This window comes from Diprion similis, chromosome 8 (assembly GCF_021155765.1).
Source record: "Diprion similis isolate iyDipSimi1 chromosome 8, iyDipSimi1.1, whole genome shotgun sequence".
Classification (NCBI taxonomy): Eukaryota; Metazoa; Arthropoda; class Insecta; order Hymenoptera; family Diprionidae; genus Diprion; species Diprion similis.
In genome coordinates, this window is record NC_060112.1 from 26132521 (window position 1) to 26150637 (window position 18117).

The window sequence follows — 18117 nt, forward strand, 5'->3', positions numbered from 1 at the left end:
AACAAGTGAACCTGATGTTACATGTTGAAAATAAATTGTTTATTCTGCATCGCGAATTGAGGTGAATAAATAACTACTTCTCAAAAGAATTGTGTAGTTTAGGATTAAGGAAGGCAAAGATACCACAACTAGTTTAAATATTGAATACTGAATACTGCAGACCAAGGATAAATACTGAAATGAAATTTGCGCAGTTGTAAAAAAAAAAATAAGGTATTCGTGGGTTCATTATTTTCAATGCCTATGAAATGTTGCGTCATGATTATGTTCACACGTTGAACAACCACGTGCTTGTGCAAAATGAGTAACGCATTCTCAATACGCACGCTAAAAATATGATTTGATAAATTGGGTAAAAATGCTGTGTCAAGTAAAACATCGTCCGTTAATTATACCTCTGAGACCAATTAAGCATATGTGTACCTACAATGTACAACGTTAATCTCGTGCTATTGTTATAATCTTAATAATATTAGTTAAAAACGTCCAGTTCAATCTTATTAATCCCATTCCTTATCCGTTTTTCATTCAATAATTGTATGAAATCGTGATATTGATAATTCGGAAACTTCTAGATATAACGCGACGTGAAATTGGGTTCACATTATGTAAACGAAGAAGACTCGTGTCCACGAAGTTCATTGACTCTGTAACACGTTTGAGGTGATAATTTATTGCTTCAAGCTCTTCTTCGCTTCATGTTTAACAATGTCGCAAATTATGCTGATGGTTTAGTTTTACCTTAAATTAATGTATCGTGTCAAAGTCTTGATTTTCATTCTCTATCCCTGTTCCACAAAGGTATTGAAAATCGTTTAGTCTATTTAGCCTGTTAGTCTGTTGAAATATAGTCAACAAAATCCTCTGCACAATATGGAATAAGTACAGCTGATATTGACAAAAATTATTCAGACATTTTTTGATATTTAACGCTTACTAAAATATATATGTATGTATGATTGATTTACAACTATTTACCCGCGGTAACAAGGATCGAATACGTTATACATGTTATCATTGATCATCAAATGATATGCATATAATATTATGTAAATACTGTAGTAACTTTTATACGTTAATCGAACTATCACAGATTTGTTCTACGATCGTCTAATAGTTTAGTATACTTATGTCATTTGTAAATTCCCCGATTTTTTAATCACTCGTCTTTGTCTTCCTCCTCGAGTAACAAGTTTTATAATTACAAATGACAATACCGACTCGTAACATTAGCTTTTGGCTCAATTAACCGGTGTCACGTGATAAATTCGCGAAAACTTCTTCTCTCTCTCTATGGATCAATGTACTTAACGGTCTAAATTATAACACGTCTGTATGATTAGTTGTTTATATCGTTATTATCATTAAATTCTATTCAATAGGCTACAGGACAGACGAATTATTTTTACAGACGCGTGCGGACAGCCATCACCAGTATTTTCTCATTACCAGCTCGGTCGGTAATTGGAATTCCCGTTAAAGATCGCTGGCCAAGACCAAGGAAGAATGGCGTCCAGTGCTCGGGCACAATATGGCGACGATGACTGATGAACCGATTAACTTCTAGGTCAACGGTTCCAATATTTCCCTCTTGTGGGGTCGAAGTCGTCTTCGAACGAAAGTGAAGAGAAAAAAAGCTCCCCACCAATTATCGGAACTCATCGTGAAAGCTTTTCTCCGTGTCGACCATTTTGCTACCGAGGAACAAATCGATCTTGTTCAGTATTTCCGGGAGACTCAAGTTCCCGTCCTCGTTCGTGTCAGAGAGTGCAATCAACTGCTGTGCCTCTTGAATTGCGTGACGTGGGTTTCTAGGATCGATGTACATCTGCGGAGAAGAAGGAGGAGAAGAAGAATGTTAGCGAATTTTGCCGTTCACTGGATCAAAAGCCGACAAGAATTGCCGCCGATTTCTGCGTACCAAAAGCTCGACGCGATCCGCTCGCCCGTCTTTGTTCTTGTCGATGAGGTGCTTGAACTCCTTTCGCCGGTCGTCGCTACCTGGAATCGGTTTCTCGAGGTCATCACCGAGGTCTAGACCCACGCCGTCGCTCGGCAGACCGGCGAACTCGTCCTCGGTTAGCTGCTCGTCCCCGTCGCGATCTGAGAATTAATACCAACCTGATGAGCAAAAAAGCTCAGCTATTTGCAACGGAGGTGACTGAATGGTCGTCTTTCTAGATGATGTTAGATGAAGAAAAATTTCTAGGTGTTAAACGATATCGATAAACGTGAAAAAGAATAATTTTAATGATCAAGTGAATCGTTTTAGGCAGTTATAAGGAAATGAAAACTTGAGTTATTCTACATTGATTCTAGAAAAATTATGAGACTTCATCATTTTGCAATAACGAGTCGAGATCGAAGTGCTCAGAAGTATTATATCGTAACTCCATTGAATAGTTGATTTTACTCTAGAATTTTATTACAATCGATTTGTCCGGTTTTTCGGAATTTAAGATACCTACACGTAACCGAAAGAGGTATAGAAATTTGAAGATTTTCCAACACGTCTCTGCCGAATACTTGATGTAACGCTAAAATTTCAGCCAAATCAATCGAGCCATTTTTCTGTGTTCAAGTTACACGAACTAATTATTGAAGAGTTAAAAAATAAATTCCTCATTTTCGGTAACTTGAAAAGTTTCATTAATCATATCCACCTAATAATCGATTTTCCACCCAACTTTCATCCAAATCCATGAATCCAAATTCAATATAGAATATCTTTTGCATACATGCACACACATGTTTTTAAAACCGATTTCAAAAAATGGCTCTATGAGTTATGAAACACGTGTTTCGAGGTCCAACCAACCCTAATTGGTCACTTGGGGCGAATATCACCCCAACACTTTTCAAACTCTTCGTTGAGTCAATCAATTCTGGTTAGGAAAACTGAGAAAGCATTTTTTAGATTCTTAAAAGTCATCCAATAACCAATTAGGGTCAATAGTGTCAAAACATGTTTATTTCGCAGCGGGTAAACATAAAGGGAGGGGACCATGGTGTACCAAATTTCTCGAAAAGGTCCTCAACCATCTGCAACAGAGCTCGATGGCTGCTTTCAGGATGCGTGAAGGCCAGGAATTCGTCGAGAGCCAGTCGCTCCGGGTCATTCCTCGCGGCTTCAGCCCATCTTGCTCTGTCACGCATTATGCTCTCCTTCAGGGTCCTCGACAGCTCGGGATGCCGCTTGTTGTGTGAGTTTATGTACTCCTCGGAGAAGCCGTGGGTTTTCAAAAAGTGCGCGTGATACTCATCCCAGGATATTTCACCTGCAATAAAAATATTACCGCATCTTTTGACGGCGAATTTTTTTAGTCAAGTATACACCAGACGTATAATCTGTAGTAAAAACGATCCACAAACGGAAGAATTCTCAAATATCGACTCAAGAACTGTACCACTCAGGTTAATCAAGTTGAATCTTAAGGTATTAATTATAATGGAACTACTCGCCTAAGAATTTTTAGAGACTTAAACTATTATTTATACCAAAGGAGCTTATTCATTGACTGATTCTAAACGTCTGTTTCAAAAATTTTTTGTTACCATTTCTGGGATTATTGTCTATGGCGGTGAAGAGGCCGATGTTATCGGTCATGGCTCTGTTGACGTGTTCCTTGATTTTGGCGTGTATCCATTTGGCCAATTCCCGGATGTCGAGAAGTTCGTTACCGTCAGTGTCTGCCCTTTGAAATATTTCAGTAAGTAAATCCTTGGGCTCCTGGAGATTCTCGAGCTTTTCAACCTCCTCGATGAGTTTCTCGTCTCTCCGGTCGATGCCGACGTGCTCGTATCTTTTCTTCGAATTCTTAAAAACCGGCTTACTCTCGGACTTGGTTTCACCAGTGGACGAGGTTCTCAGCCGATCGTCAAAAGAAATACTCTGGAGCTGAAGTGCTTCGCCGGTATTCTTCACCGCCTCTTCCAACGACTCGAGACTCTTCAACGGCATTCTTTTACTGTAATTCACGAAGAACAGAGAGAAATATATGACGATGGGTATCGCTATCGTCCACCTGAGGAATACAAGACCGCCAAAACTCCCCCCCCTGCTGCAGAATCCGCACCGCGAAACCATCTTCGATTCTCTCCACTTCACTCTCCTTCACACTTACAATCAGTGAGCTATAAAATGATCACGCACTCGATTTCCGAATTCCCCACGACTGACTCGGAGCTCGAGCCACTTTCATTCCGCGCAATACTTTTCAATCGGCAATTCATTCGCCGGCGCAAGACTATCGCGCACTTCTAATATCAACACTGTCAGATCATTCCTTTCTCATCATTCGAAACTCAGCACAAGTCACACTTTCATCCGCACACGATTACCCCAGCATCCCCCACATCGAGTGACACACCAAGCTTGCACTTTATACTCAGTTGAATTTCCTCTTATCAACAATATTCGATCACCTTTCAAATTCTTTCACGAAGATCCTTTCCAGAGCGAAGTGACAGCTGGTGGAGCACGTTCAGAACGGACTTTCGATTTGAACAGTCAGTCTCATAGCACCGGTGTTATTACCAGAGTTTTAGAGAGTTTCCAGCTGCTGATGTACGGTAAACCAGCTCCATAAGTCACGACACGGTCCTCGACTCAAGACGGTTTGCGGTTCACGATATGTACCGTTTACTTTACGCCGTGCACACGAGCATTGCCCCGTCCAAGGAACGAGCATATCCTATCGATTCACTTTCACTTGGAACCGAGAGCCGACTCTCTCGCTCGTATACCAACAGCCTCCAATCCTGCGCATGACATCGAGACCTTTTGCGCCGTCGCACGATGTCTGATGGTCTCCAGTACCTACATGGCACTATTAATCTGTGCAAAATTACCGCAATTACACCCACATTCTTCGTTATGCTAACTATAATAATGGTGAAAGACGCCGTCACGTCATTTTCACATTTCTTTATACCGACCGAGCATCGAAGTAGTTCACTCTCCGTAACTTCCTGTCTTTGAAGACTTGGTGGCGCTTTCTTCGTGGAAATGGCAAAACTAATGTCTTCCTCGTCGAGGAATCGAATTTCGTAACAAAAAGTTGGAGGGAAATAGGAGGATGGAGATATGGTGAAAGAAAAAAGCGGGTCCGAACCTGCACCAGCAGGCTACGGCTTGTGTTAACATTTACATTTAATGTGAAGATTCTCTACGTGTATAACAAGTATATGAATAGCACATATGTACAATAAATAAGTACGTATTCTCGCAGCATCCGTTTGAATAGCAAAAATATTCTCACTCTTAACATTATACGGTTATCGTTATTCCATTCTAGGTATTTACTATTTACTGTATCCCTTGAACGGAGACCAGCGCCTGCGAGTAGGTATGCATGTGCGTGTAAAATTAAGTAATACTTGTATCTCTGCAAGGACCGAGCATCTGCAGCGGCAAAGCGACAGCGGGACTATTCGTGCTTAAAACACAAACGAGTTTAATGTAATTTAAAGAAATTTCACAAATTTCGGGAAAGGTAATCCGCGATATATATGTATATATATAAAACTATCTAGTGTTGATTAAAAATTAATATAGCACGTGTATATGTATATATATATGTACATATTCCCTATCGCGATTGCCGATTCGATTTATGGGCACTTTCCGGCCCCGGTCCAGCAGCCATCATTCCGTGCGGAAAGACGACTTCCGCAGTTTCACCGGTAGGCAAAAGTGACTGTGCGTGAACGCTGTGGCAATTGTAAATGTAATCGAGTCGATGAGCACAAGCCGACTTTAACTTATTCGTTACTTTGAACCTCACTTTGCACTGATCTTCTCGTCCTCCATGTCCAGTCCGAAGTTCGATATTCCCTCTAAATTTTTTTTTCGCGATTTTCCAGACTTTCTGTTGACCAGCCTCCGCACCGGCGGGCTCAGCAAGTCGTCATCCAACTCCTCGGGATTTTGTGGCCCCGTAGCGAAGCTGACCAACACTCCAACCACGATAGTGGTCAGACAGCCGATCATGCTGTACCACAAGTAGCTCACCTGCGGCAACAGTCAATTTATCGAATTACCGAATGATCGATCCTCGATGGATCGTCCATCTTCTTATACAAATAGATCACAGGCACTCACTCTGTACAGAACGAAGACTTCATCATCATCATCATCCTTGTTGCCGCTGTCTCGGAGGAAGCTAGGAGTCGTTTTGTTGACCACAGATGGACAGTTGGCCGTTGACACTGGCTTCGAATCGATGTGTACCTGCCCATTTAAAGACGCGATTTGCGCCCCCAAACCAACCCATAACACCAGAGCCAGTCCCGTCAGAGCCCCGGTCATCGCGCCCTTCGCGTTTGCCCAGGGCACAAACATCCCCAGGGAGAAGAGACCCAGCGTCACACCACCCACCATTCCGTTGAAGGACAAGGCCACCTGAAGAACGTCAACGTGCCAGTACTGGCGACGAGGGGAACTTTTGGTACTTGGTAATGGTTATACGCACCTCCAAAACACCGCCAAGCCTCTCGACGACGAAGACCAGAGCGAAGCTGACACCGCCGAAGAAGACGCTGATCCAGCGGGCGTAAACGGCCCCACGATTAGGTGGTAAATTGATTCTGAACAAGCCTTGAAAAATGTCTTCGCACGTGATTGCGGCTAGAGAATTTAGCGCACTGGCTACGGTCCTGTAGGGATTGAAAGCGGGGGGATGAACGAACGAATGAATGAATGTTCATGAAAATTGGAAAATTGTTTGTGCTCAGAATATCTCACTCACCCTAAAGAGGCCGCGAATATTCCAGCTACGAAGAACCCGGGGACACCCTTAAGCTCTCCCATGAAGTTCATTACGTAGAACGGAAGGAGCTGATCGCTGGCTGTTATGTAGCCGGCTTGTAGCGGGTCGCAGAGCTTGTACACGCTGTACAACGTCATTCCGGTTAAAAAGTTTACTGTATAGATTAAAATCAGACCAGCTGAGCTGACCCAGAGTGCCCTGTGATAAAAAATGACAAATTGAAGTCATTCAACGACTCGTTAGCGATCTCATTGACAAGAAAACATTGCACGATGAGCACTAGGGCTTTCGCTTACGTTCGCGCCTGGCCGATCGTCTCGACGCTGAGGTACTTCTGGACCGAAGCCTGGTTGCTGCAGAACATTGTCGCCCAGTAAAACGTCCCACCGACAACGACGCTCCAGAAACTGTGACGAACCGTCGGTGATGGATCCATGTTGAAGAACTCCAGCCGACCCGTTCGCTCGCTGTCCTTCCATATCACCGCGCTTCCTCCAGCCCAGGTCATCCCGCAACCAAGGATCAAAAATATGGAACCAAGAAGAACTCCGGCTTGGAAGGTGTCCGTCATTATCACTGCTTTCATACCGCCCTGAAACACCCGGCTAAAATGTTTTAATCTGGTCTCGAGAGTGTGGTTCTACCTTTAGAGGAAAGTACTATGTACATAGCAAGCTGCATTAATGACAGTTGGAATCAATTGTGAAAAACTGATATCGATTGAAGCAATCGTGAGCATCAAGCATTCGGAGAGATCGTCATTGGTACTCAACGATGGCAAGAGTGCAATTGAATAGGACGCCAAGGTCTCTCAAGGTATCATCCGAACCTCGATCTACACTTCTGATAATGAAGCTTACCTGAGATGCGTAAAAGATGCAGACAACGTAAACCACGGTGACGGCGATGTAGGTGTTGAGTCCCGTGACTGGAAAGCGAACAGGCAGAAGATAGTGAAAATAAGTAAATAAGCCAGTAATCAATCGACGACAGTTAAGAATGATTGTATGCAAAACTCACCGCCGCTTAAGGCTAACGCAGGTGCATAAACAGCAACCGAAGTGTACAGCACCATTTGCACCATGTACAAAAGACTAGCCAGCAGTCTACAGTGCCGATTGAACCTTAAATTCAAATATTCGTAACTTGAAGTCAGCCTCAGCTTCATGTAGACTGGAAGGTAAAGCTGCGAGGTGATGGGAATGACCAGCACGAAGGCGACCGAAGTCATCCAGAATTCGGTTCCCTGAGAAAAGTAAAAGGGTCAGATATGTGCAGGATTGAATGAAGATGATGATGAATCAGTCAGATTTATCACCATATTGGCATTTTGACATGAAAATCGGCACACACCTGACTATACATCTCGGCAGGATTTCCAAGGAGTTCAATAGCAGTGATGAAACTAGCGGCCAGAGACATGGCCATGGGGAAGGTTCCCATGCTGGAGCCACCAAGCAAGAAGTCCTCGCTGCTCTCTTGTTTCTTTGTGAAAAAGCCGTAGAACAGCCCGATGCCGCAGGAGACGATCAACATGGCGGCAAGGACGGTGTAGTCGGCCCAACCGAAGTAATGAAGTAGCTCCGATCGCTCCTCAGGAGACCGATCGTCCATCGGAGGCGAGAGCAGCCTTCGCTGCTCGGCGGAGGACACCGATAGTCCGATGAAGAGGATCAGGAGCTGTCGGTTAATCTTGGCCATTTTTTGAAACCACTTTGCCGATCCGTCAGCTCGACTGGTCTTATAAGTCCGACTCCTAATCGCTCGATGGGCTTCCTGTAAACATGAATTAACCACATCATGTGCGTCTTACGGAGTGGGATTTCGCTCGATGGGATATCACCGTGTTTACGGACGGTTAGAAGATTGTATAACTTTTCTTCACGTACGCCATAAACACGTACGTGAATATATTAACGTTTTTTCATAAACTAAGGACTCGGTGTCACTTTTAACGGGTTGAAAACCTTTCCTCATCATGCTTTTTCCCTATTCTTCGTATCGTCCATTTTGATTCCTCCGTGCAACCTAACCTAACCTAACCCTTATACTGTACTGTTCTTTCACCCTTGATCGCTTTACCAATTCTGATCGTGTGGAAAGGGGCATTCGTGATGACGATTGTAAGAATTATTACTCGCAGACTTCCAGTGTCTTGTACTCTTTGAAATCTAGTTTCAGCCTTGATTTCATGCCTGATAATTGGGTTAGGTGACTCGGGTGATTTTGTGAAAGAGAAAAAAAAAACTCTCATATCCTGGGTCGTGACAGTAATCATTAGGCGATGATAATCGCGACTATTAAATGCCGGGAACAAATTGCAATGTCTTATCTTGCGATGCCGCAGTTAGACAGGGTGTTTACTCGAAAAGCAACGAGCAATGGCGTAGTTTGCAATAATCGTTCTTTAACAGCATACGGATAAGATCAGCGTGCAATGTCGCCGATGCGTCCATCCTTCTGTTCTGCGTTGCACATTCCGCAGAGGGGCTGAACGGCTTAATTCTAACCGGTTTCAGGCGGTTCAAACCGGCGCAAACCAGCCGCGAACAGTTGCATATGCAACTATCGGGAATGCACACTATGTATATTCACGTATTTCTGATATCGTTGCGATTCAAAATTATCGTTTCATTCTATTTTACATCGCGGAGGGAGGAAAATTAACGGACACGTGGCATCAAGCACCGCATAATTAAACACAAATGATCGAAACGTGCAGTTACGAACAACACACAATATTGCGTTATATTTACTATAGACGTTATTATAACAATACAACTTACACGCGCACGTGTCAGACTTCGGATACTCAAGAATGCCTCGATTTCATTTCACCAGGTAATTCTTTTACCATCGCGTTAGCCACGTTCTTTTCTACGTAATACGTTACACGTTACATATCAAGGGCGACGGATGGAAAATAAAAAAATACGGAGATCTCCAATCTCTGCAGAAAAGGCCTGGACAACTTGTGATTAATTTCAAATTAATTCCGCTGTTGTATGAACAAATAATTGCACAACTGTTCAGGAAGTTCACTATATATCTGACAATATCTGTTCACCGTTTAAAAAGCAAAGACGGACGAATTTCGGAAGATCGAGATGAATTGCAAGGATGGCACCTAAATTGAAATATTATACCTGAATTTTTTTTTTTTTTTTTTTTTTTGAAGTATCAAACCGTCAGCAAAACTGATACAATTTTTGTTACAGTCTGACGATTTCATTCCGGTATAATAATCCAATGAAATTGATACCGTATAGTGAAACCTTACCTTTTAAAATTTCATCGTTCTTCTCACTGCACTTTCAAGATTATTGTGAAAATAGTGATTTGAATAAGCTGGAAAATTCTATCGGAACTGAACTTTGATTGCATTCACTGGATATCTTACTATACGCAGACTTTATCAGTTGGTTTCATCGTGTTCTCAATGGAATTGAAAACGAAGAAAATATGCAATCTAGCCAAAAGAAATTTAGAAAAATATTCACTTGGATCAAACTCTGTGCGAAACGGGAAATGAACGAATGAAAGTTGAGACAACAGACGAGAGGATTAAGACTGATGATATTAATTGCCTTGAGTCAGTCTTTATATACCCGCCCCGGCGAAGGCTTCTTCTAGCCATAACTCCACAATTAGAAACTTTAATCGAAATGCATCTGTGGCGACTATATCAGTGCAGCAGGTCCGCTATCGCAATTAGATTATAGTTTGTCGTACCACACGAAGAATCGCACCGTGACAATTCTTCCTTTCGAAGCATCTGCAGCCCCAAATTTTTAGGATCCATGATTGTAAATCAGCCATCAGAAAAAAAAAAACTTAAATCACCAGCAGTTTGAGTAAATTTTTAAATGCGGCAGAGCAAAGATTATGACGCAGTAAAAAGAAAAAGAACACAAAAACCGAGTGGCGGACACTGCATGTTGAGCTCGCCTTTATCGTTTTGTCGAGTGGTTCGAAATTTTCAGAACTGCGCTTAGATGAAATAAATCGCTGTCATTTTGTGTTAGAATTTCAGAAATCAATTTAAAGTCAAAATGATAATAATAAGTTGGAGTGGTTCCTGGGTACATCATGAATGTGAATCAGAATGAGCGCACAACGCACACGTGCTTTGACTTAACGAAATGAAATGACGTAAACATCTTATAATCAATTGACGTCATTCTCATGTCCATGAAGTTAAATTCTTGAAATGCCAATTTTACGAGCAAAGCTTTCTGTTTACGGTTCATTCGACATTCCCGAATCGTAATCGTAATCCTTCCGCAGTCATCAAGAATTGTCCTCCAACGTCACGTGACTGCGTTTTCCTCGGTCCAAGGATGAGGAAGGATAAGAATGAAGAATAACAAGCAAATTCTCGGGTTACTTAACCATGTTTTTCCCTTGAGCATAAGAAATGGTAAATTTGTGAAAATTGGTAACCCAGAAGAGTCGAAAAACAGCAAAAATTCAAAGTGCAATGGACGTTGCAAGCAGCGTCGTGCACATGCAATTATGTACGTGTGTACATGGAATTGAAACTGGTTGTATCCAAACTTGACTGCATTAATCCGGCTGACGCAGACCCGTAACAGTTCTAATTACTTAATACCCTGCAGCCCTAATTCGCGACGATTAATTTTAGGGCCGCTTTTCGATTAGCCGTTTAATGATCCATCTCGCAAGTGACTGCAATCATATTTGTAGGGCCAACGAACCGAGTACATACGATGCATGGCACCATGCTTCCACTTGTGTGTGTAAAATAAATAAAGAGTTGCGTGTTTCGTTCTTTCTCCTTGGTTCCCTTCTACTTCTAACATTCAAGTAAACTCAAACCGATAGCTTTGATCAATTTCTACAAGCATTGTTTTCCTCGCAAAGAATAGATAATCGAGTAAATCAGTGAAGAAGTAACCAAATTGCTTACCTGGCGAACTGGAGCAATGTGGAATAAAATCAACACCGGTCAACTACGAACTAATCGACTTACTTGACACCTGACAATGTGTTTGAAAATATAATTTGGTATGCCACGACACAATCAGCCGGCACCTTTGTCCCTAAGCATTTCCAGACTAGCGTAGGTCAGTAATTTGAAAACAAACGGATATAGACACAAGGATATCAAAAGGGCACAACAGGTGAGGCAGAGGTTTGAACATTTCCAAATATTTGGTACACGAGTGCGTAGCATCCGGCGTTAGTTTCCATTAATGATACAAGTGAACATTTTGAATGTAGTCGAATATGTTTATGCTCGTCCACTTTCGAAACCTGAGAATGGATGCTGGGAATAGTGCTGAGGAAAAGGTTGCGGATTTATTCACATCTCAAAAATTTTAACACTTTATTTGCACCGGTGGCGTTACAAAACATTAATATTTGCCTAATATTATGATCTGATTCTAATAGTTAACAGTCGTCGAAGTTATTATCATATCACTGATAATATTCACAATCACACACCCTAATCATAGCCCGTATCTTACCTACGCAATTGTGATACTTGAATACGGAGTAAAATGACGATCCGTTTACTCTTGGTTAGAAGTAGTATCATTAATTTCAATCGAAAGTACAGGTCTTTAATTCATACTACGTCAAAAGTTTTCATTCATTGCAAAATTACTCCACAATGAACGCTTACTGATCTAGTTCAATTTTGCAAGTCTCTAAAATCTCAATGCGTAGGAAAAAATTATAGTTGTTAGAATACTATTTAAGTACACCTTACATAACTCAACTTACGTTATATTCAAACTACATCAGCAAATGTATGTCTATATAGGTGTGAATTTTTACTAAACCCTGACATATTTTTGTATGTACGTAATATGCATACAATGAATAATTGTGAAAAGCATGTGATCGAGTTGAATCGATAAATGCTCGAACATTATATCAACATGCAGTATACTTAAATATATATATATATATATATATATATATATATATATGAAAATTGGAAGACGTGAAATTGGGTGCATCCTCGAGGTCCGGCCTCTGATCGAGTCACCGATAAATCTCCAACTAAAACTCCGTGTTTCTTGGGACCGGCGACTCCGTTCTGTCCTCAGGAAATGTGTACTTCGAAGTGACACTGCGCGGCTCAAGAGCCAGCTTGTCGAATGACGGTGAAAACCGCGATCGCCGCTTCCTTATGCGATCGGCTACCCAAGGAATAAACAGATCCGGGTCCAGCTCCGGCTGTTCCTCCTTCATGACGATCCGCCCGACGTTGCTGACGAGCAACCCGACGAGGAAAGTCACCAGGAAGCCAATGGCGCTGTACCACATGTGCGAGATGCGATAGAGATAAAAGTAGCTGACCGAATCGTCCTCAGTGGTGGCGTTGGTCCTGCAGGATGTTAAATGCCGTGAGTTTTCAAACGTCATTACTGCTCCTCAAAATTCTGATTGGGAATAAAATTGGGTGTAGGAGTGTATAAACGGAGTCGTACCAGGTCGCTAACGTTGTCGGTGCCTCAGTTGTCGCATTTAAAATTCCCGTGTAATTTGCATTGCAGCCCGCATCCGTTGTCGATAATCTTGGAGCGCTTGGCCGAGGCTGACCGAATCCGATCCACAGGCAGAATATCAGAGCCACAAGAGTCCCGGTTATAGCACCTCGCTGGGTCGCCGATTCGGTGAACATTCCGAGGGTGAACATACCGAGCAAGGGACCTCCTACCACCCCGAAGATCGTCAGGCTAGCCTATGAATGGTACGAAATAGCAAATGTTTGAAAAGTAAATATCTATCTATATTATGTATTCATCCAATCAACACTCCTTTTGGATTTTACCTGCAAAATGCCACCCAAAAACTGGGCCAAAAATGCCAGAGCGATGCAAATAATGCCGAAGGCAAAGGCTAGCAGTTTTCCGAACATTGTTGACCTGGTGAGAGGGAAATCGTTGCCGGAACATCGCTTGTATGCTGGTTTTATGTAGTCCTCCAATGTTACCGCGGCCAAGGAATTCAAAGCAGCGGATACGGTGCTCAAACCGGCGCTAAATATCCCTTTGCGTGAGTAGAAAGTGAAATTTTTTTCAATTTTTACACTGCCGATGAGGTGCTAGATCGTTGTCTCGATGGTACTGCAAGTTTTCAATCTCTTACAGCAAAGCCTGATCAAGCTCACCTGCAATGAAGAGCCCGGGCAGGCCAGGCACGTGTGACATCGTGTCCATGACGTAGAGAGGCATCAACATGTCGCTATTTTTTATTCTTCCTTGTTTTATGGGATCACAGTTATAGTATCTGCTATATATCGCGAGACCAGAGAAGCTGGTGCTGAAGGAAAGGAACATCAGAATTGGCCAGTTCAGCCATAGAGCCGCTTGCGCAGCCTTTAAGCTCCTGAAAGAAACACAGAAAACATTTAAAACGTTTTCCATCGCAGTAATGATTCTGCCAGCAGAAAAAATTTATCAATTCAATTGGCAGTGTGTTTCAAATACTCGACAGTAGAAACAATTGACAGTATTATGCAACTAGTTCTTGAATGATTAAAAATGTAACGATTCCAGCGGGAACCTCGTCCAGGAGTAAATTCTTTTGCCTTAGACGATCGGTAGCGTACTTAACGGTCAACATGCGCTGAACTTGAACCTGGTTCACACCGTAGAGAGACAGGAAAGTGAAGAGGCCGCCGATTACGAGGCTCCACCAGGTGTGCCGCACCGTGGGATCCGGGGATATGCTGGAAAACAATATAATGGTCTCTTATCGTTAGCTCGATCTCTATTCGTGTATGGGATTTCAACCGATCGCTTACCTATCAAACTCGATGCGACCTCCCTCTTCGGCGATCCTCCAGATCTCGGACAAGCTGCCGACGTCACCGACTGCAATGCCGATGACGACGAACACGGCGACGAACATCAGGATGCTCTGGAATACGTCGGTGATTAAGACGGCCTTAATGCCGCCGATACTTGAGTAGAAGGCGCACACCAGTCCAATGGCGATAATGCTCCAGGTTTTTGACATGCCGGTGGTTGCTTCGAGCGCCAACGACGGAGCGTAGAGGACAACTCCTGTGTACAGGAGCAGCTGGACCCAGTAGACGAAGCTGGCAACCAGTCGGGCACCGACTCCAAAGCGTTTTTCGAGGTACTACGGAATTTTTCAGAAAGGAATGTGTTTCGGTCAGACAATTTCAAAGAGTTAACCACTCCTGACGTCAGGTGAACACCATAGAAAAAAAGTCCTACAATATCACTTGAAGCTATTCAGAGTCACGTGAAGTCTTGTGAAGTTATGTAAACTGATCCGAAGTCATGTAAAGTCTTGAAATCCTGAAGACAGATGTACACTCAACTTCAAGAGTGGTCATCGAGTACCGCATTAATAGGCAAGTCAATGATTGAGCCTTACCTCGTAGGCACTTGTGGCTTGTAGTTTGAAAAATACGGGAAGGAATCCATAGGCAGCTATCGGAGTGCCGATCCCGTAGGATATGTTGATGACGACAAATTGAGTGCCGTAAGTGTAATTCTCGGACGAAACGCCAAGGAGAGTGACGGCCGACATGAAGGAGGCCATGAGAGCGATGCCCACCGGTATTATGCTCATCGATCCATTAGCGGTGAAGTATTCCTGTGACGAAAATTTCATGCTGTAGCAAGAGGATGGGTGTATATAAATCGGGATAATCCCGACCCTGAAGCCCATCTTGCGTATGGTTCTTATCAACGGTACATAAGCATTAGACTCCTATTAATTACAGACTCGTTGAACCGATTTGCGTTATCAATTAAGTGCGATAGTGTAAGCAAGTAGATTTCGTGCAATAAAGTACCTAATCCTCCAGGGACGAATCAGAGCAAATATTAATCGCAACGCCGGATGAAATAATTGGTGGCTCTGTTTCTTACTGTCTCGACTCTTTCGTATCGTCAATGCAATCTGCTTATGGATCTGGACTCAAAAAACGTGGATGCAAGCACAATTCAATATCCCACGAATATCGCGTCGTTGCAATTCCCCAACTAAATATACCAAACGCCGCTGAGTTATCGCTACAGGCAACGTGATACCGCAGATTTTCGCACCTGCGTGGTTTTCTGACGACCGCCTGTGAATCTGTAATAAATTCCAATTCCAGTGCTGATTATCAACATTATTCCCATCACTGCGTAATCGGCCCATCCCAAAGTTGGTGTCATTTTCCTGCCGATTCGTTTTACTGACGAGTTGCGATCGCACTGCTGTTTCCTTTCGTAATCTGGAAATTTAGAGACGTAATATATTGAGTGGCGTTGCAGTGAAAAATAGCAAAAAATCTGCGTAACCGGTTCGTGAAAAAATATAATATAGCGTCAAAACCTCTGGAAAATTCTCTGAACCGATCTTGGGTAAATTATATCTGGCCGAATTCCTTTCGGAAATAACGCAACGAGCTGCGAACTCAAATTAGCTAGTTCTAATATGTACATAGAACAAACATACTGGTTTATAGACATGGTTTATATTAAGTAAATCCCTCGTGTTCAGATGTCTACACTGGATTTTTCGTCCGCTCTATTATCTCATGATAACCGGTAAAGCTTTCAGCCTTTTTTCATCTGGTTTTCAGAAAGTACAAAAAGAAAATTTTAGTACATTGCTATAAATTGGTCAAGCTGGACAGATTCAAGGCGGGATAGTCTCATAATCTTACGGCTCTTATTCTTTGTCTGTAATTGCAATGTATTACTCAAACTAGAGCATGACCAACACAAAGCTGCATAAAGTCGGATGAGATGAGAACGCTGGATGTCATAACTATTGTGCTCCAGATATTCTGATTGACACGAATTGTTTTTTATTATATCTTCTGCATGCAAGCAAACAAATTGAAACCTGAATAATCGTTATGTTCTGACTGAATGTCAGTATATTTCTTGATGTTTAATGTAGTGGTGACATTTAATTTTGGTGATAAAATGTCAAAGAATTTACTTATTTTTTCACAAATTGTAATTAACCTGGTTACGAAAATGCACACGAAAAGGTTGGAACTAATGTTCCGCAATCTTAACAACTACGGGTTCTATATCGGTAGATACGACTCTTACATTTTGACTTGATTAAAAAAAAAACATCATGCCGATCAATTCCATGATCTCGTGTTCGCCACAGAATGATTTTCATAAGTTTTCCCATTTCCTCTGAAAAACCTTCAACTAATGAATTATTATTTTTCCACGGTTCAAAGAACGCGCGTAATAAATATCAGCGCATAGTCCACGATTGCAGTTAGGGGAGACGTGACGTAAGTGAAATTTTGAGGGCTTGCATAAATGTGAAATCTGAGGTGTAATTCAATAATTGACTATTTCAAAGCAAAATATAAATGCGCTGAGATTCGGAAACCACGTGTAGTAATAGCGGTAAATTCACAACGGTTATAGTGAACGCTTGTGCAATGTGAGTTCCTACACGATCGATATTAGACAAACACGCGTGTATTCAATTGTGTGTAAAAGAATGATGTAAGAGAATCGCGAGAACAAGCCACATGGTAAAATATAATTATGGAAATGAAAACATATCACAGGTCAATTACCTCACCACGAGTCTCGGTCCGCTTGCCAATTTTCTGTATTCCGTAACTGCATCAACAGGAGACAATAATAACGGACAGAATCGCCCAGGGCGGCCGACCAGACTCTACTCTAAGCGCCGTCTCTACTGGTCGTCTGATGGTCTGACCATGCCGACCTAACCTACGCATTCTACGAGCACCTCTCCAGCCGAGGCTAAGCCGAAGGTTGATAATTATCGCGCATGCGTTCCTTCTCTCCATTCTCAATTTCGTTCTGTTTTCGCAAGAAGCGCTATTCGTTACGAATCGCTATACTAGCCGTAACGTATCGATGCATGTATATTGTACAGGCATACATGTCATACACTGTTCTACACTGTATTCCCATCTTATTTGTACTTTGCCTTATGGTTGTTAGGGGATCAACAAATAAACAATAATAATAATAATAATACCGCCGAATTTAAGCGCTGAGCAAATTGACGGTTGCGGGAATTAACAGGAGGAGAAGGCAAGGTGAAAAATTGCAGTTTGATTATGTGGATTATCAACAGAGGAGTACAAGCATACTGAGTTTCATCAGAATTTATAACATCAAATAAATCTTAATAGGCAATGCGTCTCACAAGGAACATCAGTTTGATGTCCTCCTTTGGTTTCGTTGAGACTCATGGGTGTTGAAGAACATTGAAAACCAAGAGACGCGTATTTTTTTTCATCGGCGGAAAAACGGCCGGGTTAGAAGGGTGAAAACGACTCCCAAGGATGAGGACCCAATGCATGAGGTGATTTCTTGATGCGCTTGATGGA

The 18117-nt window shown here is 42.3% G+C and overlaps 3 protein-coding genes across 8 annotated transcripts; all 3 read right to left on the reverse strand.

Annotated features, from left to right (window-relative positions):
• Window positions 1-1354: 1354 nt before the first annotated feature.
• LOC124408681 (45 kDa calcium-binding protein) lies at window positions 1355-4447 on the reverse strand. The gene is made up of 4 exons (XM_046885807.1): window positions 3556-4447; window positions 3015-3278; window positions 1922-2103; window positions 1355-1828 (listed from the first exon to the last, which is right to left on the reverse strand). The coding sequence occupies exons 1-4, from the start codon at window positions 4085-4087 to the stop codon at window positions 1649-1651; spliced, it is 1158 nt and encodes a 385-aa protein (XP_046741763.1). The 5' UTR covers window positions 4088-4447; the 3' UTR covers window positions 1355-1648.
• A 690-nt stretch (window positions 4448-5137) lies between these two features.
• LOC124408665 (sodium-coupled monocarboxylate transporter 1-like) lies at window positions 5138-11825 on the reverse strand. Of its 3 annotated transcripts, none has more exons than XM_046885778.1 (9): window positions 11701-11825; window positions 8124-8546; window positions 7791-8016; window positions 7631-7698; window positions 7067-7362; window positions 6750-6968; window positions 6474-6657; window positions 6104-6403; window positions 5138-6013 (listed from the first exon to the last, which is right to left on the reverse strand). In XM_046885778.1, the coding sequence occupies exons 2-9, from the start codon at window positions 8469-8471 to the stop codon at window positions 5783-5785; spliced, it is 1872 nt and encodes a 623-aa protein (XP_046741734.1). In that variant the 5' UTR covers window positions 8472-8546; window positions 11701-11825; the 3' UTR covers window positions 5138-5782. The 3 variants fall into 3 exon arrangements, with proteins under 3 accessions (XP_046741734.1, XP_046741736.1, XP_046741735.1); XM_046885780.1 differs by lacking the exon at window positions 11701-11825 and adding an exon at window positions 10051-10068; XM_046885779.1 differs by lacking the exon at window positions 11701-11825 and adding an exon at window positions 8720-8738.
• An 890-nt stretch (window positions 11826-12715) lies between these two features.
• On the reverse strand, window positions 12716-17490 carry LOC124408667 (putative sodium-dependent multivitamin transporter). 4 transcript variants are annotated; one of them, XM_046885782.1, is made up of 9 exons: window positions 17334-17490; window positions 15833-16005; window positions 15156-15377; window positions 14554-14894; window positions 14359-14478; window positions 13918-14135; window positions 13579-13796; window positions 13235-13488; window positions 12716-13131 (listed from the first exon to the last, which is right to left on the reverse strand). In XM_046885782.1, exons 2-9 carry the CDS (start codon window positions 15944-15946, stop codon window positions 12804-12806), a joined length of 1815 nt encoding a protein of 604 aa, XP_046741738.1. In that variant the 5' UTR covers window positions 15947-16005; window positions 17334-17490; the 3' UTR covers window positions 12716-12803. The 4 variants fall into 4 exon arrangements, with proteins under 4 accessions (XP_046741738.1, XP_046741739.1, XP_046741740.1 ...); XM_046885783.1 differs by having other exon boundaries at window positions 17329-17490; XM_046885784.1 differs by lacking the exon at window positions 17334-17490 and having other exon boundaries at window positions 15156-15465; window positions 15833-15953.
• Between the last annotated feature and the right edge of the window lie 627 nt (window positions 17491-18117).

Bases quoted from the DNA above. Each gene is read 5' to 3' on its own strand.
- LOC124408667 (XM_046885782.1), bottom strand. From the start codon at position 15,946: ATGACACCAACTTTGGGATGGGCCGATTACGCAGTGATGGGAATAATG. The intron at 14,895-15,155 runs GTAAGGCTCAAT...AAAATTCCGTAG, and splicing joins AAGCCACAAGTGCCTACGAG to TACCTCGAAAAACGCTTTGG. The intron at 14,479-14,553 runs GTAAGCGATCGG...ATTGTTTTCCAG, and splicing joins GGTCGCATCGAGTTTGATAG to CATATCCCCGGATCCCACGG.
- LOC124408681 (XM_046885807.1), bottom strand. From the start codon at position 4,087: ATGGTTTCGCGGTGCGGATTCTGCAGCAGGGGGGGGAGTTTTGGCGGT. The intron at 3,279-3,555 runs GTAACAAAAAAT...TTTTTATTGCAG, and splicing joins AGACAATAATCCCAGAAATG to GTGAAATATCCTGGGATGAG. The intron at 1,829-1,921 runs GTACGCAGAAAT...TCTTCTCCGCAG, and splicing joins CGGATCGCGTCGAGCTTTTG to ATGTACATCGATCCTAGAAA.
- LOC124408665 (XM_046885778.1), bottom strand. From the start codon at position 8,471: ATGGCCAAGATTAACCGACAGCTCCTGATCCTCTTCATCGGACTATCG. The intron at 6,658-6,749 runs GTGAGTGAGATA...CAATCCCTACAG, and splicing joins ATATTCGCGGCCTCTTTAGG to GACCGTAGCCAGTGCGCTAA. The intron at 6,014-6,103 runs GTGAGTGCCTGT...CTGTTGCCGCAG, and splicing joins AAGTCTTCGTTCTGTACAGA to GTGAGCTACTTGTGGTACAG.